Below are 20089 nucleotides of genomic sequence, written 5' to 3' on the forward strand. Positions count from 1 at the left end.
TGGTCCTCCAATAAAATCGGTATCGGTGTTGAAATATCATAAAATCGGTCGACCTCTAATGTAAACGTCTGACCCACTGGGAATGCGGAATTTACTAGGACTAAATGTCAGGAATTGTGAAAAACTGAGTTTAAATGTATTTGCTAAGGTGTATGTAAACTTCTGACTTCAACTGTAGGCAGTGACATAGTTCCTCTATGCCTAAAGAGTCCGTCATTGAAACCAGACCCTATAGTCACTGTGTTGCCTATGGTCTGCTTTTTCAAGACTATAAAAGACATGGATAGCAACTAAGAACAGAAGGAATAAATAAACACATTCGTTATGGACTATCAGATAACAGACAGTGCTCATGTTGAATAAGAGCTTGACTAACAAGATGGCAGTGTCCAGCATCATACAGGGTTACCAAAGTTGGGAGAGACATGGTGGCCCCTAATAGCATCCCCAGTCCCCACAACAGACCGACACAGCCCAGAGAGCCACTCTTCACTATTTTGACTTAATAGGATTAGGGGGAGGGGGGCGTGAAAACAGCCACAGTGGGGGGCCTACAGTACTGGAGGACCTGCATGGCTGGCTGTGTGACTTCGTTTGTGTACAAAAGAAAGATTGTGTGAGACAGACTGCATGTGTCAAGCGTTTGTCATCTATGGGGACTATAAAAACATCACTGCATGCATTCAGTGTTCATTGATTCAACATGGGTATTGCGCCAACCAATAACAATGTATTTTTTATGCATCGTCTCCTAGCCACAACAAGCAAGAAGAGTAGGCTAAACAGACAAATTGTCCAGAGAACAGAGCTCTGATCAAACAAGAGTTTTACTGTCCGTCTCCTCTCTGTTCTGGGCCCTGAAGAGGACAACACATTCCTTTCACATCAAAAGGCATTCCCAACTCGCCCAAATGCATGCAGTCACACACACACACACACACAAAACAGTTAATTAACCAACATATGGCCCCAGGTTAAATGAGACATTCAAATTGTCCTGAATTAGAAAGAGGAATTTAAACAAACACACAAGTTTTTCAACTAGTTGACCACTGTTCATAAACGTTTGTGTAATTAATGAAACAAGCCATTCATGATGGTGCTGCAGGTCTGTTTTTATGCCATGCTTATACTGTGGATACTAAGCCTGTATCAGATCAACTCAAGTCAGTATCTGAAGGCCAGGGTATTTTTGTTTTGTTTCATTCACTACCAGTCTTCCAGGACGTTTTCCTCTCATCACGGTAGGGAAGGGCAGTTATTACTGAATGTAGTATTTACGACTGTTCGTCGCGCTACTACTGCACATTTAGCCCTTCAGTCAGCCTTGACAATGGTATGCTATTTCCCGCTCTTCAAAAAGCAATTACAGGCGCACCTAACGGAGAAGCTAACACAGATCAATGTGAACAGTCACCAGAAAACATTTTTGTAACAGAATCAGTTAAAATCAGTTATATTATGGCGAATATCAGACTTTTCTTTCACTGTTAGCCAAAATCTACTGGAGAACAGCAGCCTGTTCGCTGTTGTCTTTTTTTTATTCTCTTTTTTTTTATGCATGTACTGCCCTCTGCATCATTCTGATTGGTGAAGAGCAATTCAAAATATATATTACAGTGCATTAGCAGTGTTCAGACCCCTTGACTTTTTCCACGTTACAGCCTTATTCTAAAATGGATTAAATATATATTTTTCCTCATCCATCTACACACAATACCCCATAAATAAAGTAAAACAGTTTTTAGCAAATTTATTACATATAAAAAAAACAGAAATCCCTTATTTACATAGGTATTCAGACCCTTTGCTATGAGATTCGAAATTGAGCTCAGGTGCATCCTGTTTTCATTGGTCATCCTTGAGATGTTTCTACAACTTGATTGGAGCCCACCTGTGGTAAATTCAATTGATTGGACATGATTTGGAAAGGCACACACCTGTCTATATAAAAGGTCCCATACTTGACAGCGCATGTCAGAGCAAACACCAAGCCACACGTTCAAAAGGAATTGTCCGTAGAGCTCCGAGAAATGATTGTGTCGATGTACACATCTGGGGAAGGTTACCAAAAACGTCTTTGGCATTGAAGGTCCCCAAGAACACAGTGGCCTCCATCATTCTTAAAATGGAAGAAGTTTGGAACCATCAAGACTCTTCCAAACTGAGCAATCGGGGGAGAAGAGCCTTGGTCAGGGAGGTGACCAAGAACCCGACGGTCACTCTGACAGAGCTCCTCTGTGGAGATTAGAGAACCTTCCAGAAGGACAACCATCTCTGAAGCAGTCTACCAATCAGGCCTTTATGGTATTGTGGCAAAACGGAAGCCACTCCTCAGCAAAAGGCACATGACAGCCCGGATGGAGTTTGCCAAAAGACAACTCAGACAATGAGAAACAAGATTCTCTGGTCTGATGAAACCAAGATTGAACTCTTTGGCCTGAATGCCAAGCGTCACGTCTGCAGGAAACCTGGCACCATCCCTACTGTGAAGCATGGGTGGCAGCAGCATACTGTGGGGATGTTTTTCAGCGGCAGGGACTGAGAGACTAGTCAAGATCGAGGGAAAGATGAACGGAGCAAAGTAGAGAGATCCTTGATGAAAACCTGGTCAAGAGCGCTCAGGCTGGAGAGGAGGTTGACCTTCCAACAGGACAACTACCCTAAGCACACAGCCAACACAACGCAGGAGTGAGTTCGGGACAAGTCTCTGAATGTCCTTGAGTGGCCCAGCCAGAGCTCGGTCTTGAACCCGATTTAACATCTTTGGAGAGACCTGAAAATAGCTGTGCAGCAACGCTCCCCATCCAACCTGACAGAGCTTGAGAGGATCTGCAAAGAAGAAATGGGAGAAACTCCCCAGATACAGGTGTGCCAAGCTTGTAGCGTCATACCCAAGAAGAAGAGGCTGTAATTGCTGCCAAAGGTGCTTCAACAAAGTACTAAGTAAAGGGTCTGAATACTTATGTAAATGTGATCGTTTAAAAAAAAGTTAGACATTTGCAAATATTTAAAAAAAAACTGTTTTTGCCTTGTCATTATGGGGTATTTTGTGGAAATTGAGGAGGTAAAAACCCCAACTAAATCCATTTTAGAATAAGGCTGTAATGTAACAAAATGTGGAAGAAGTGAAGGGGTCTGAATACTTTCAGAATGCACTGTATGTTTTGACTCCAGATATGCGTAATATTATTAGAATAGTGAAATCATTTAAAATGCCCATCCCTACTTTATAGTGCATTTTCTAATCATTTCAACATACAGTGACTTCAGAATTTATTCACACCTTGACTTTTTACACATTTTGTTGTGTTAAAGTGGGATTAAAAATGTATTTAATTGTCATTTTGTTGTCAACGATCTACCCAAAATACTCTGTCAAAGTGAAAGAAACATGCTAATATTTATAAAAATACAAAATATGACATTAAAAACTAATATACAGTATATTGATCAGATAATTATTCAACCCCCCCACTGTGACTTGTTAAGTAAATGTACTCCTGAATTTATTTAAGCTTGTCATAAAAGGGGTTGAATACTTATTGACGCAAGACATTTCAGCTTGTCATTTTTTATTAATTTGTCAAAATAAAAAACAATTCCACTGATATTATGCAGTATTGTGTGTAGGCCAGTGACAATAATATAAATTGAATCCATTTTAAAATGCAGGCTGTAAAACAAAATGTGGAAAAAGTCAAGGGGTGTGAATACTTGGAAGGCACTGTAACTATAATCCATCCCTCAGTGAACACACACTTCATTGCCATATAAGGACAGTGTGTGAGTCAGAACGTTTTATAACAGTAACCCACACAAACAAGAGCAACAAGTAAGCTACCTCCATCCTCTTTATATAAAGGAATCAAAATATTTACCAACAGTGTCAGATTCCAGTAACACTACTCAAATCCAGAACCATAGAGAGATGGAAAATAATGCTTTTCAGCCTAATCGTTGATGGAAATACATTTGACTGGTCGTGTTATTCGGTCTATAGGTTCCTTTGCATAATGTTGTGGAATTCAATTGCAGTGTGTATATTCGTTATGTATCTTATGAGCAGAAAATCTGTCAGTGCAAGAGCTGCTGCTACAGCGTGTCAATCAGCTCCTTCTATGCTGCTGGAGTTAAACATGTGCTTTTATAAGCCCCATCATTGCACAACAATTCTAAATGCAATCACGTTATTAACAGTTGATGGCCATGATTAAAAAGAGCTACTATTTTTCTCTCTCAACTGGTAATTGAAGCACGCTTCCCATTCACCATTCAAGTGCATAGGCAACGGAAGGCAGGCTAGATCAGTTTTTGCTGTTTGGCTTGCAGACTGGAAAATGTTCCGGGATTCTTCCGATGGCATTGAGGAGTACACCACATCAGTCACTGGCCTCATCAATGACGTCGTCCCCACAGTGACCGTATGTACATACCCCAAACCAGAAGCCATTGGTTTCCAGCCAACATCCGCAATGAGCTAAAGGGTAGAGCTGCCGCGTTCAAGGAGCGGGACTCTAACCCAGACGCTGATAACAAATCCCGGTACGCCCTCAGACAAACCATCAAACAGGCAAAGCATCAACACAGGACTAAAACTAAATCCTACCACACAGGCTCCGACGCTCGTCAGATGTGGCAGGGCTTGCAAACTATTACAGGCTACAAAGGGAAGCACAGCCATGAGCTGCCCAGTGAGACGAGCCTACCAGACGAGCTGAATTACTTCTATGCTCGCTTCGAGGCAAGTAACACTGAAACATGCATGAGAGCACCAGCGGTTCCGGACAACTGTGTGATCACGCTCTCCATAGCCAATGTGAGTAAGACCTTTAAAAACAGGTCAACATTCACAAGGCCGCAGGGCAGACGGATTACCAGGACGTGTACTGCGAGCATGCGCTGACCAACTGGCAGGTGTCTTCACTAACATTTTCAACATGTCTCTGACCGGGTCTGTAATAGCTACATGTTTCAAGCAGACCACCATAGTCCCTGTGCCAAGAACATGAAGGTAACCTGCCTAAATGACTACCAACCTGTAGCACTCACATCTGTAGCAATGAAGTGCTTTGAAAGGCTGGTCATGGCTCACAACACCATTATCCCAGAAACCTTAGACCCACTTCAATTTGCATACCGCCCCAACCGATGATGCAATCTATATTGCACTCAACAATGCCCTTTCCCACCTGGACAAAAGGAACACCTATGTGAGAATGCTTTTCATTGACTACAGCTCAACGTTCAACACCATAGTGCCCTCAAAGCTCATCACTAAGCTAAGGACACTGGGAATAATAAACACCTCCCTCTGCAACTAGATCCTGGACTTCCTGACAGGCCACCCCCAGGGGATAAGGGTAGGTAACAACACATCTGCCCCTGTGCTCAGTCCCCTCTTGTACTCCCGGTCAACCGATGACTGCACAGCCAGGCACGACTCAAAAACCATCATTAAATTTGCCGACGACAACAGCGGTAGGCCTGATCACCGACAACAATGAGACAGCCAATAGGGAGGTGGTCAGAGATCTGGCAGTGTGGTGCCAGGAAAACAACCTCTCCCTCAACGTGATCAAGACAAAGGAGATGACTGTGGACTACAGGAAAGGGAGGGCCTAGCACACCCCCATTCTCATCGACGGGCTGTAGTGGAGCAGGTTGAGAGCTTCAAGTTCCTTGGTGTCCCCAACAAACTGTCATGGTCCAAACACACCAAGAAAGTCGTGAAGAGGGCACGACAACGCCTATTCTCTCTCAGGAAACTGAAAAGATTTGGCATTGGTCCTCAGATCCTCAAAAAGTTCTACAGCTGCAGCATCGAGAGTATCCTCACTGGTTGCATCACCGCCTGGTATGGCAACTGCTCTGGCTCCAACCGCAAGGCACTACAGAGGGTAATGCGTACGGCCCAGTACATCACTGGAGGGTAGTGCGTATGGCCCAGTACATCACTTGGGCAAAGATTCCTGCCATCCAGGACCTATATACCAGGCAGTGTCAGAAGGCCCTAAAAATTGCCAAAGACTCCAGCCACCCTAGTCATAGAGTGTTCTCTCTGCTACCGAGAGCCAAGCCTAGGTCCAAAAGGCTTCTTAACAGCTTCTACCACCAAGCCATAAGACGCCTGAACAGCTAACCAAAACGGCTACGCGGACTATTTGCATTATTTGATATTTTCTTCTTTTTTTATTGTTAAAGTATTTAGTAAATAAACTGAATTTAACACAGATTTTTTATTAAAACTGCATTGTTTTTAACCATTTCACTGTAAGGTCTACACCTGTTGTATTCGGCGCATGTGACAAATAATTTCATTTGATCAATGCATCACACACATCTTTGCAATGAGCTGGACATTCAGCTGAACATATACAATGAGCTGAACATATACTTAATTGTTTGAAACCTGAAAGTTTTACTACATACGAGGCATGTCTTACCTTGCTTCAAAGTAGCCTAGCCAAAGTCTGACCATATCCTGAGGCAATTATTTTATAAAGAATTCCATATGCAATTGAAACCAGTAGCCTATTTCTCTCATGTTCTATTGGTTTTCAAATGAACTTTCTTTCATTGTCCAGTAGCCAAAGGCATCATCCTAGTCATATTACCACCCATGCTAGTTGTTGCATCTTTAGATCACCCCTCTTTCTACATTTATAACAGATATTTTCATCTCTGTCAAAAGAAACTACTTGCATGTGCAGTGTGCTTTTGACAATGTTTTCCCTCTAATTGCATTATGGAACAAACATTTGCGCATAGCCTACTGCCTTGTGCACATTACTGCACTTATAATGTGACCTAAAACGTTCTGCTGCATCAGCCTCATTGCTTTAATACCGTTTTTTTGTCTGTGGTTGTATAAATGTAGGATCTATCGTTCCAGAGTCTATTTCCCTCGACAAGCTGGGCAAACCTTTCTACTATGGGGGATAATAGATTGACATAGCCTAGTGATTTTGCTGTTCGTTACTAGTCTTGTATGCAAGATGGCGCCGACAGACAGTCGCCCTGTTTCTAGTTCATAGCCAACTTTCCAGTATTTTGTTGGATGTTATTTCTTACATTATTTGCTCAAAACTTTTTTTTTGTATTGTTACCTAAAGCCCTAAATAACTTTTGGATATTAGATCGGCGGTCATTGACCAGAAATTCTACTTCCTTGACCTGGATCCTTAGTTTGAACTTTCCCTTGCAATTATTTTATAGTAAGAACATAATTGAATTTAGCGGAATCAAATTAGAAATATATTTTTCCCATTCCGTAGCGAGTGGGCATATGTTGAACGTAAAAGTGATCATTTGAAACGGGTCCTATACGCGATATTTAGAGTTATTTGGCAACTTTAGTTGTGAATGATACAAACCTCAATGTCTTATAAATCAAAACATATGGGCTGCATGATGCGACTGACTATTGGCTTTTGATGATTTGAGAAAGTCGCAAAAAAAGCTTGCGCTGTTCCTGGCTGCACAGCTGTTCGCTCTTCAAGTGATCATATTTTCACCCATCACACTATTCTCAATTTAGTCTTTACTAATATGTAAAATTAGTTTAAATTTATAAATGGCCCATTATCAAATGGGCAGAAACAGGGGCAGGGGAAATAAGACGTCATCTGTATGCACTCAAATAGCGAATGGTGGCTTCCGTTCTCCTGACGGTTCGTTTTTCAATGATACTGGGTTGGCTACTTCAGTTTCATAGCGGAGCATGTGCTTAATATGAGCAGCTGAGAAATAAATATAAAACACTTATTTCACTCCAGTATCAACCACTGTTTGAGGAGCATGCTCTTGCTGCGCGACAGGTAATATTCCACCCAAACTCTGTATGCCATGGTCTCTCCAACGTGTTCCTGCAGCAACCCAGTGCTTCATTTGGGAAACCAAGGGAAATCTGTTCGGGAAAATCATTAGTAACATGTTTTTGCAATTAAACATATTTCACTAAACTGTGGACAGCCCCTCTGCGTGCTCGAGAAAGGAATAAAGGAGATGTAAACGAATGGCGGTATAATATTCTGTATAGCTAAAAGATAATGTGTCACCCTTATAAAAATATCTAAATAATCCCTATTACTAAACTACTCAAAATGTGTATTACGTTTTTGGGCTCATAAGCCTATGAATAAGCTCTAAAATGAGCATGGGTGTTTTTAATTAAGCATCACCTTAGAAAGCGCTGTCCATTTCGTTGTGTTATGCTTTGAAACAACATCCACAAGGACCATATTTTACACTCAATTTCAACCTGCTTGTTGAACTTATTTCTTCAAAATGAGAACAGCGAGGTCAGTTTTAAAAGCACAATCCTGTTTTACTGATAAGTGTTTGTGATTTTCAATCACATTTGCATTGATATCAGTGTGGTTAGAGGGACAAGAGAGCCCAGAGTACCAGGCCATTAGGACCTGATGAACGTTAGCAAGTTGGGTACTACCAAAGTATTTGAACGTCCTTGAGTGGCCCAGCCAGAGCCCGGACTTGAACCCAATCGAACATCTCTGAGAGACCTGAAAATAGATATGCAACAACACTCCCCATCCAACTTGACAGAGCTTGAGAGGATCTCAGGTGTGCCAAGCTTGTAGCGTCATACCCAAGAAGACTTGATGCTGTAATCACTGCCAAAGGTACTTCAAGAAAGTACTGAGTAAAGGGTCTGAATACTTGTGATTTCAGGTTTAAAAAAAATGTAATATATAAATTAGCAAAAATGTATAAAACCTGTTTCATCATTATGGGTATAGAGGTCCTGGATGGTAGAAAGCTTGTAACTGTACTCAGTCAATGTATCCTACCGAATCGGTAAGAGAGACGTTAATTTAGCAGCCTAATTTGCATAGGTTCGCCTACTAGTAGGCTTAGGCTTTTTGCCGATTATCTACAAATAAATTATGAAAACATTCGATGAACAATCACTGCAGGAACAATAGGTAGTGGAGAGCCTCATTCAGGTCCAAATATGATAATTAGAGCCCTCACGGAAGCCATACATTAAAATGGAAATCAACAATAGAGGTATTGACCTTAGGGAATCAACTAAACGTATTGCAAATTAATTAATTAGCCCAAGTTTATCATAAGACATGTACAAATCACTTATGCATGCTGTTCTTCCTGCAACTTCCTGAATAGGCAATGAGAATGCTCCTGTCTGTCGGTCTGTGTCTGTCATTTAAAATTGTTAAGTCTTTCTACACAATACATTTTTACAATCTGGGAGTTAAACTCGATAAAGTATTCAATAATTTCGCTGTGTATTTCAGATGGAACCTTTTGCGATATACTGGTTTGGGTTTTTACTTTACCTTCTATAACGGTATTTGAATGTTTGGTTTGTTAAATGTGATACGCCGTGTGTAACGCTCACACACACACACACACACTCTCTCACTCTCCCTCTCTCACCCACTCACAGAGATGGTGTAGACCTAAATCAGCATGTTGTTTGTGCAACAGTATCTTCTAAATTAAAGCGGTAAACGCAAAGCAAGAATATGTTAACTACATGAAGTAGCTAAGAGAAAACATTAAATGTAACCAAAGATTATAGGGTCCCCTAGGAAACACCTATCAACACCTTAGTTCCTACCCTGTCACAATAACTCCTCCCTGGCATTTTCATTCATTGTCATGTCAAACACTATTAAAAGTTCCCACTATTATATTCTAACTATATAAAACATTCTATTCCCATGATTCTAACAGTTAACCCAAGTGTTTTGCTCCAAATCGCAAGTCAAATTGCAACATTTGGTAAAAAAATAAGGCCCAGATTGCTTGCCCATATCATGTAGCCCTAACTGGCAGTGTAGAAATGATCTCAAATGAAGAAATTGATGAAAATGACTTTTTGGGGGGTTGAAGTTGAACAGTATAAAACAATCTGAAATGGAGAAAGACCCATTGAAATCACTTAGATTGTATTTGTTGCCACCCTAGGGTCACGCACGACTCATCTAGGAAATTTAGAACTTTTATTACTTAACATAAAATACCGTCATTTAATTTTTTAATTAAATACCATGATATAATATTTTGGCCATATCGCCCAGCCCCACCAGAGGCCACCAAAATGTAAAATTATTTTGCAAAAGGAGATATAACCCAGGGGGGGTAAACCACCCCCAGAAACTTTTAGGTCTTGTGAGCAGAAACTTGAACATTGTGCGAAATTTGTGCAACTTCCGGTACGCATTTACAGTGGACACTGAGGCTATACCCTTACAGTTTTATACAGTAGCTAATAGGCTATTGTGGCTATTTGTGTATAATGTAGCCCTACCAACAAAACCAATGGAGCAATCCCATAACATTCACATGGAAATAGATTTTGATTTCTATGACATAGCCTACAGTAACCTATATGTGGTGTTCAATGCAGGCCTACATTGCATGAGACTTTTAAAAAGTTCTTAACATTATGAAGGGCTCGATATTCGTTCATGATAAAAAAATTTTTTTACTTGGTCTGTAACACCATGGGCCAAATAAGTGACTGTAAATTGCATTGTGCATGCAAGAAACCACTTTACAAAATACAATTAATTATTATTACCATACAGAGAATTAGACAAAGTAGGCTACCCCTCCGCCTATTGGCTTATTTGCATATTCAAACGTGTCTTAAAATACAACACTGCCCCTTTAATTAAGACATTAGCTTTTTACCTGACTGGCTTTTCAAAGACAGCTTGAAATGTAGCCTACACGTTTTGTGCTCTTGTAGGAAGCAGTAACTCCACATCGCTGACCTATACTTATCTATAACTTGGCTAATAACACGCCAACTAGCAAAGAATGTGCACACGCGCAGCTCTGAACTGAAAAGCGCATTCACTCGCGGGTGATTTAAAGACCGCTCGTGGGCTACCTCCGCCAATAGAATTCTACTCCGTGGCGCTCTGGCTCTGACTACAACATAATCACAGACTCAATCTTGCAAAGTTAGATTGGTTTTGGTTTGTTGCATTGAAAAGAGACTGATATAATGTTGATTCGATCACACAAAAAAACGTTGATCTATATAGCGCAAACTAATGGGGCGAACTCAGTGAAGTTCAATCTCTTGCGTCTGCGCTGCACGGCATTTCTTCTGTCCGGCAGTCCTGGAGGTGGTGCACAGCTTAGAGGGGACATTGGTCAAAAGCTTGGTTTCTCGGCATTCACTGACAACGTGAAATGGTCCCTTCCTACAGACAGCGTGGTGAAGGCGTCGCAACAGGACCCTTCAACCTCAGGAGGCTGAAAATGTATTTATTTTTTATTTAACTAGGCAAGACAATTAATACATTCTTATTTACAACGAAGGCCTAGGAACAGTGGGTTAACTGCCTTGTTCAGGGGCAGCAAGACAGATTTTTACCTTGTCAGCTCGGGGATTTGATCTAGCAACCTTTCGGTTGCTGGCCCAACGCCCTTACCACTAGGCTACCTGCCACCCCAAATTTGGCTTGGCCTTAAGGCCTTCACAAACTTCTACAGATGCACCATTGAGAGCATCCTGTCGAGCTGTATCACCGCCTGGTACAGCAATTGCACCATCCGCAACCGCAGGGCTCTCCAGGGGATGGTACGGACGGCCCAACACATCACCGGAGGTGCACTGCCTGCCATCCAGGACATCTACATCAACCAGTGTTACAGGAAGGCCAAGAAGACCATCAAGGCCTTATATATAGACAGGTGTGTGTCTTTTATTTAATAACTTTTAGAAAAAGGCTGTAACAAAATGTTGAAAAAGGGGTCTGAATACTTTTCGAATGCACTGTAAATATTTTAGTCTGACATTGCTCGCTCCGATATTTCTTAATTCTTTCCCCCTGGATTATGTGTGTATCGTTTTTAAAAAATGTTTCATTGCTAGGTATTACTGCAATGTTGGAGCTAGAAACACAAGAATTTTGCAGCACTTGCAATAACATCAGCAAATCTCTGTACACGACCAGTAAACTTAGATTTTATGGTTGACTAAAAGCAAATGTTGACAGTTATTCTAACATTTTCAATGTGCGCATCGGAATTCGGTAAGGAGGACACATGTGGTTGAATCCTCAAGTTGCATGTTCTGTTAAGATGAATTACCCATAATCTAAATTGTGATGTACTCACCTCCTCCACAGTACAGGGTAAGACCACACGGCTGAAAGAGAGAAGAGCAGAAAGAGAGATGAGACATGGTTCTACGGCGAACACTGACTGACACTGGCCATCTCAAATCACATCTAGGCCTGGGTCAACAAATGAGTGGGATATATTTAGTTCCAACAGGCATACAAGCCACGTGTTCTCCACTAGCCTCATGGAATTCGGAATTGGTTGCTGTTTTGATGAACAGATTTGACTAGAGGAATACTTTTTTTTTTTATGTTTGAAGTGAGACGATACCCTTGCTTTCTTTTTGGCCATAGCAGCTATAATAATTTTCATTATGCAAGGCCTTTGCCTCATGACTGTGACTGAAGTAGCCCCCGTCAGCCTGTTTGATGGTGGCAGCAGTAGGCTCAGCTTCCATGGGGCACATGAGAGGTTTCCTCAGTGCACAGGAACAGGAAATGACTCCAGGTCACTCTTCCTGCGTCACAGGACATGATGAAGGCAGCTCCAGCTATAACCTACTACCTGACAGTCAGGACACTGCCATGTTCAGCAAAATGCAAACCAGAGACACTACCCAACAGCTCATCCAGCCACTGAGGGTGTTGGGTGCAGCGTTGCCCCACCCAATGACCACTAAAACCAGAGAGGAATATCACAGAAAGGAATGCAGAAACAGTTATCTGTAAGAATATATTATATACTCTCTCTCGTATATAAAGAAGGGTGGTAAGCCTATTCCATCCATATGTAGCTCTACTATCAGGAAGCTCTTTGTTTTCTGTTGATAAATGGTTAACCTTAAACATAAAAGAACCAATGAGTTACAATCATTTACCAAACAGTGCTGTGGTACACACTGTAAAATGATACCATTGACCATAGCCTTGAAAGCAGTAACAATTCAAGAATAGCATTTAGGGATGCACGATATATCGGTAAGCATATCAGAATCGGCCGATATTAGATAAAAATGCCAACATCGCCCCGATGTCTAGTTTAACGCTGATGTACAAAACCGATGTCAAAGCTGATGTGCATACCTATATAACGTAGGTAGATGACGTAATGACGCCACGGAAAATACAGCGCTACATGTGCAACACAGCATTCCTAACCTAGCCCACAATGTCTGCTGTGTGGATCTATTTTGAAGATAAAGGCGATATGCAACGTTTGTGCTGCTATTATTTCAAGAGGTGGGGAGAAAGTGAAATCGTTCAATACCACAAACTTAATTACTAATTTGAAAGTGCATCACCCCCAGACGTTCAGCGACTACTTAGAACAAAAGCAGAAAAAAAACTAAGCGCACACTTCCAACAACTAAACAAGTTCAAGTCGAGCAGTCATTTGAAAGAGTAAGAACATTTCAGCGAGACAACTTAAAGGCGAAATCCATTAATGCCAAGATAATGGAATTCATTGCCCTTGACAATCAACCGTTCTCTGTCGTGGATGATGTTGGCTTTCAACGACTGGTCGAGCACCTCGAGCCCCGGTACACACTACCAAGTAGGCACTATTTTTCAGATGTTGCCCTACCGGAGTTACACAGTATTGTTGAAATGCACATCCATGAGTTACTTGCTATGGGCGTCACTGCTATTATCTTCACGACTAACATTTGGACCAGCGATGTCAGCCCAATGAGTATGCGGAGTCTGACAGCAAAGTGGGTCGACGAGGGTTTCGTACTGAGGAAAGCCATATTGCATGCTCAAGAATAGGGTTGCCAAGGGTTGGAAACTTTCTGTAAAATTGCCGGAAATTTTCCATGGGAAGTTAATTTTGCTTAAATTCATCAAAAAAAGTTAGCTTATAACAGTGGTATACACAAGGCAATTCTAGGTCTTGTGGCATATTTTGGTTAAACTATCCCCAATTCAATGGAATTGTAACCCCATGTACAGCTGATTCCCAAGATCTTACACACTAAATGAGATGCTCTTGAGCCCACACTACTACACTGTCTGAGCCAAGGACTCCATGCTTTCTGGTAAGTTTTGATTACAATACTGGATGGGGTGATTATATTTTATATGACATACATGATGTTTTGTTAACTAGTAAATAGTAGCTTACAGCAAAGTGTGTTTAAATCCTTTATAACTTGTTAACAATTTCTGCTTGTTAGTTTTTGCTACCATGTGGGTTTTAGCTTGCTTGAGCCTGCTAACTGAGGAGTGTTAATTCACCTGTTTCCATACATGTTTCATAAAAAAAGTATTTAAGGAGTTGTTTAATCTAACTGCTTAACTATTTACCTGTACATGGAATTGTATTTGTTTTTTTACTAATCTTTAAAGGAAAATGCCACTGGCACTATCTGATGTGTGGAGATATTTCACTGTAGCTAATGTAGAAGGAAAAGCTGTGTACATGTGCAAATATTGTGCCAAATCATATGTGAAGAATGCAACAAAGATGCAGAATCATCTGGCCAAGTGCATCAAGTTCCCTCAGTTCTCACAACAAGCGACCTCTGACAAAAGTCCCTCTACTTCTATTCGAGGTGAAAAGGATGAATCAGACACTTTATCAATAGCAACAGCTCATGGTCCTCCTGGAATCAGAAGTTTTTTTTGACTCAATGGAGGAACGTAGTCAGAAATGCTGATGAATGTCTTGCTCGAGCTGTGTATGCAACTGGTTCACCTCTGATGCTCACAGGCAAGGTGTATTGGAAGTGATTTCTGAATGTTCTTTGCCCAGCATACACCCCTCCAACCAGACATGCGTTATCTACTCATTTGCTGGATGCAGAGTTCAACAGAGTTCAAGTGAAGGTCAAGCAAATCATATAGAAAGCAGAGTGTATTCCAATCATCTCTGATGGGTGGTCGAATGTTCGTGGGCAAGGAATAATTAACTACATCATCTCCACCACTCAACAAGTATTTTACAAGAGCACAGACAAGGGACAACAGACACACCGGTCTCTACATTGCAGATAAGCTGAAGGCAGTCAATGACCTTGGACCACAGAGGGTATTTGCACTGGTGACAGACAATGCTGAGAACATGAAGGCTGCTTGGTCTAAAGTGGAGGAGTCCTACCCTCACATTACACCCATTGGCTGTGCTGCTCATGCATTGAATCTGCTCCTCAAGGACATCATGGCACTGAAAACAATTGATACACTCTACAAGAGAGCCAAGGAAATGGTTAGGTATGTGAAGGGTCATCAAGTTATAGCAGCAATCTACCTCACCAAGCAAAGTGAGAAGAACAAGAGCACCACATTGAAGCTGCCTAGCAACACCCATTGGGGTGGTGTTGTCATCATGTTTGACAGTCGCCTGTAGGGGAAGGAGTCTCTCCAAGAAATGGCCTTATCACAGTCTGCCGATATGGACAGCCCCATCAAGAGGATCCTCCTGGATGATGTGTTTTGGGAGAGAGTGGTAAGCAGCCTGAAACCTATAGCAGTAGCCATTGCACAGATTGAGGGAGACAATGCCATCCTGTCTGAAGAGAAGAAATCCGTACTGCCCTGCCCTCTTCACTGTTGCACCAAGCAGAGGAAACTGAAGTTCTGAAATAAATCAAAAAGCGTGAAGACTTCTGCCACAGCGTACATGTTGGACCCCAAGTATGCTGGCAAGGGCATCTTGTCTGGTGCAGAGATCAACAAGGCCTATGGTGTCATCACTACCGTGTCTCGCAACCTTGGCCTGGATGAGGGCAAGGTTCTTGGCAGTCTGGCGACGTACACTTCCAAGCAAGGGCTTTGGGATGGAGATGCAATATGGCAGTCGTGCCAACATATCTCATCAGCCACCTGGTGGAAGGGACTTTGTGAATCTGAGGCTCTTTCCCCTGTTGCCTTCATCATCCTCCAAATCCCAACATCAGCTGCCTCAGAGCGCAACTGGTTCTTGTTTGGGAACACACAAACCAAAGCATGCAACAGGATGACCAATACAAGGGTTGAAAAATGTGTGGCCATCTGGGCAAATTTGAGCCTGACAACGAGCCATCCGCAACAATGTTGGAAAGTAACAGTGAAGATGAGGCCTCAGAGTCTAATGTTGAAGAGGTGGACATCAAGGAGGTCCAGAGAGAAGACATGAAAGCCTGAGAGGAAGACAACCAAAGCTTTAGTTTCTAGACTATAATTTTACAGATGAATGTTGAAAACATTTTTGGGAGATGCGATGGATCATTCAATATTCCCTTTATTTGTTGTTCAGTGAAATCATCCCATGTGTAGAGTCAACTCATTTAATTAAAGTTCAATTTGTAACTGTGTTTTTTTTTATATTGGAAGAATTTAATTATTTGCAATTATGTCTACTTATGATAAGGTAAAAGGTTTAGGTTTCTGTCTCCATATGATATGGTAAATATATCCAATGCAAACAACATCTACATTTAAATGGTATTAACATTCATTTGTACATATACACTGCTCAAAAAAATAAAGGGAACACTTAAACAACACAATGTAACTCCAAGTCAATCACACTTCTGTGAAATCAAACTGTCCACTTAGGAAGCAACACTGATTGACAATAAATTTCACATGCTGTTGTGCAAATGGAATAGACAACAGGTGGAAATGATAGGCAATTAGCAAGACACCCCCAATAAAGGAGTGGTTCTGCAGGTGGGGACCACAGACCACTTCTCAGTTCCTATGCTTCCTGGCTGATGTTTTGGTCACTTTTGAATGCTGGCGGTGCTTTCACTCTAGTGGTAGCATGAGACGGAGTCTACAACCCACACAAGTGGCTCAGGTAGTGCAGCTCATCCAGGATGCTGTGTCTTGTCAGCGTAGTGTCCAGAGCATGGAGGCGCTACCAGGAGACAGGCCAGTACATCAGGAGACGTGGAGGAGGCCGTAGGAGGGCAACAACCCAGCAGCAGGACCGCTACCTCCGCCTTTGTGCAAGGAGGAGCAGGAGGAGCACTGCCAGAGCCCTGCAAAATGACCTCCAGCAGGCCACAAATGTGCATGTGTCTGCTCAAACGGTCAGAAACAGACTCCATGAGGGTGATATGAGGGCCCGACGTCCACAGGTGGGGGTTGTGCTTACAGCCCAACACCGTGCAGGCCGTTTGGCATTTGCCAGAGAACACCAAGATTGGCAAATTCGCCACTGGCGCCCTGTGCTCTTCACAGATGAAAGCAGGTTCACACTGAGCACGTGACAGACGTGACAGAGTCTGGAGACACCGTGGAGAACGTTCTGCTGCCTGCAACATCCTCCAGCATGACCGGTTTGGCGGTGGGTCAGTCATGGTGTGGGGTGGCATTTCTTTGGGGGGCCGCACAGCCCTCCATGTGCTCGCCAGAGGCAGCCTGACTGCCATTAGGTACCGAGATGAGATCCTCAGACCCCTCGTGAGACCATATGCTGGTGCGGTTGGCCCTGGGTTCCTCCTAATGCAATACAATGCTAGACCTCATGTGGCTGGAGTGTGTCAGCAATTCCTGCAAGAGGAAGGCATTGATGTTATGGACTGGCCCGCCTGTTTCCCAGACCTGAATCCAATTGAGCACATCTGGGACATCATGTCTCGCTCCATCCACCAACGCCACGTTGCACCAGACTGTCCAGGAGTTGGCAGATGCTTTAGTCCAGGTCTGAGAGGAGATCCCTCAGGAGACCATCCACCACCTCATCAGGAGCATGCCCAGGCGTTGTAGGGAGGTCATACAGGCACGTGGAGACCACACACACTACTGAGCCTCATTTTGACTTGTTTTAAGGACATTACATCAAAGTTGGATCAGCCTGTAGTGTGGTGACTCCAAATCCAGACCTCCATGGGTTGATAAATTGGATTTCCATTGATTCTTTTTGTGTGATTTTGTTGTCAGCACATTCAACTATGTAAAGAAAAAAGTATTTAATAAGATTATTTCTTTCATTCAGTCCTAGGATGTGTTGTATAAGTGTTCCCTTTATTTTTTTGAGCAGTATATTTCCGTTAATTCCCACGGAAAGTTTCCACCACTGAATATTCCCCAAAATGTGCAACCCTACTCAAGAATGTGTTGGTTCTCATACCGCTGCTGTCATTTCAATGGCATTTGAGAACATGAACACACTCCTAGCTCCATTCAAACAACTGACTCAAGAAATAAGCTCATCAACTGTATCTGCAGCAGACGTGATACCCTCTGTCACGGCATTGAAACGCCTGCTCAACAAAACTGCCAACACAGACTGTGGGTTAAAACTTGCAAAAGTACTCGAGGCTGTGAACAAGCGTCACCACCATGCTTGATGCTAGGTACAAGGACCGCTACTTCGATGCAGACAAGAAACAGGGTTTACGTGAAATGTTAGACACAGCTGGACAAGATGGAAACGGACACAGTGACAGTGCGCACCGAGGAAGAGAGGCCACAGACCCACAGAGCTGAAACTTAAACTGCTTGACATGTATGATGAAATCCTGGTTGAGAATGAAACGACCGAACAACGAAACCGCAAGTAAGAAAGGTTTTGATTATGTTTTACTGGTAATCAGGACATATGTAAATGCCAACAAAATCACTTTTTGGTCAGTGTGTGTTAACTATTTAACTGTATTAGAATGCTTAAAAGGCTGCTAAATATATATATATAAATAAATCGGTATCGTGTTTTTTGGCAAGGAAAATATTGGATATCGTATCGGCCAAAAATGTCATATCGGTGCCTCCCTACTAGCATTACAACCAGTAACCATCTTACAGAGGCCGGTTATCCATATACCCAGGCAATAAGGGTGCTTTCAGTTCGGAAGATGACTGCTGTAATGGGGTCACATCCTAAAACCTGTAAAGCTGGCAGATCTTAGATGCATGTGAGATCTGAGCAACAGGCTAGCCTGAGACTTTATGCTCTGTCACACACTAAGCCATGTTGAGAATGGATAGAGACGTAAAATGCATTTACTAGAAGTGTGCCCAGTCCTCAAACTAAACGAGTATCGTAACGGATATGGAGAATTTTCCAAATACGATTTATGACAAGTATTTTTTGCAATTATCAGTGATCAGGAAAAAACTTTTTTTTCAGCCGCCGGCATGCATCTCTTTCACTCAAACAGTATGAAGTGCTGTATGCTCTAAATAACTATTGGCTAGGGCTTCTGTATGTAAAGAAACAGGCGGGGTAAAGGTTGAGCCTGCTGCAATGATTGGATTAGAACAAGCCGCTCTCCACCGGCGGTCATTTTCCCAGACAGACTCACACAGCAACTCGTCTCAGGCCACAAGTTTCCCCCTTCTCCAAACATCATGTATGAATCAAAATCCGTAGCTAGTCATTGTTGTTCAATCTAGTTATTTCCAGTCAACTTTGCTGAGGCTATATGGTTGTTTTTGTCTGTCAACTTGGCATTGTTTACTAAGCCTACTTTGTCTGTCCATATAATTATTCCATTGCTGATCACGTCTGTCGTTATCCAAGCCCATGTTTGCTTGATATTATTATTTATTCTCGCCCAGGCATGTTTACCGAGCGACAGATCATTAGAAAATAAAATGACAAATGTAGATTTATTTTTGGATTGTACAAATGTGGCATAAGTGTCAGGAGAGAAAAGTCTTGCTTCTCACTAAAGTGAAACAATATATGGGACAAGCAAGTTAGACTACCTTCACCTAAATCTGTGTCTGGAATAAATGCAGGCAGTGTATTAAGCTATTTATTAGCCTATGTCGTTGATAACTGAATAAGACTAATTAAGTAAATCATGTACTTGTTCATTTAACAATGTGTGTGAATGAGTGAAGGAACATCAGATGTGCTCTGAGATGCATTCAGTAATGGGCACTTGAGGTATACGCTTTACCGGCATTTAAAGAGCACTTCTGGGTTTTCAGATCGCGAGTAAAGTAGGCAACAAGGAGAGACCTTGCCTATCCTCTACAGTGACTGACAGACAGGGCCGTGAAGGCCAAACTGCTGTACTGCAAGGTTTCACTGTTCGACTTGTGGCATGTAACAAGGTCATACCAAACCACACCACTTA

General features: G+C 42.2%; 1 protein-coding gene across 2 annotated transcripts in view; it reads right to left on the reverse strand.

The window, feature by feature from the left end:
- LOC115200142 (phosphatidylinositol transfer protein beta isoform) overlaps window positions 1–20089 on the reverse strand; it is a 40009-nt gene that overhangs the window by 18525 nt on the left and 1395 nt on the right. For both annotated transcript variants that reach the window (XM_029762920.1, XM_029762921.1), the window contains exon 2: window positions 12127–12157. In XM_029762920.1, coding sequence (XP_029618780.1) covers window positions 12127–12157 — 31 coding nt within the window. The remainder of the gene's footprint in view (window positions 1–12126; window positions 12158–20089) is intronic.

Source organism: Salmo trutta, chromosome 9, assembly GCF_901001165.1.
Source record: "Salmo trutta chromosome 9, fSalTru1.1, whole genome shotgun sequence".
NCBI classification, from domain to species: Eukaryota; Metazoa; Chordata; class Actinopteri; order Salmoniformes; family Salmonidae; genus Salmo; species Salmo trutta.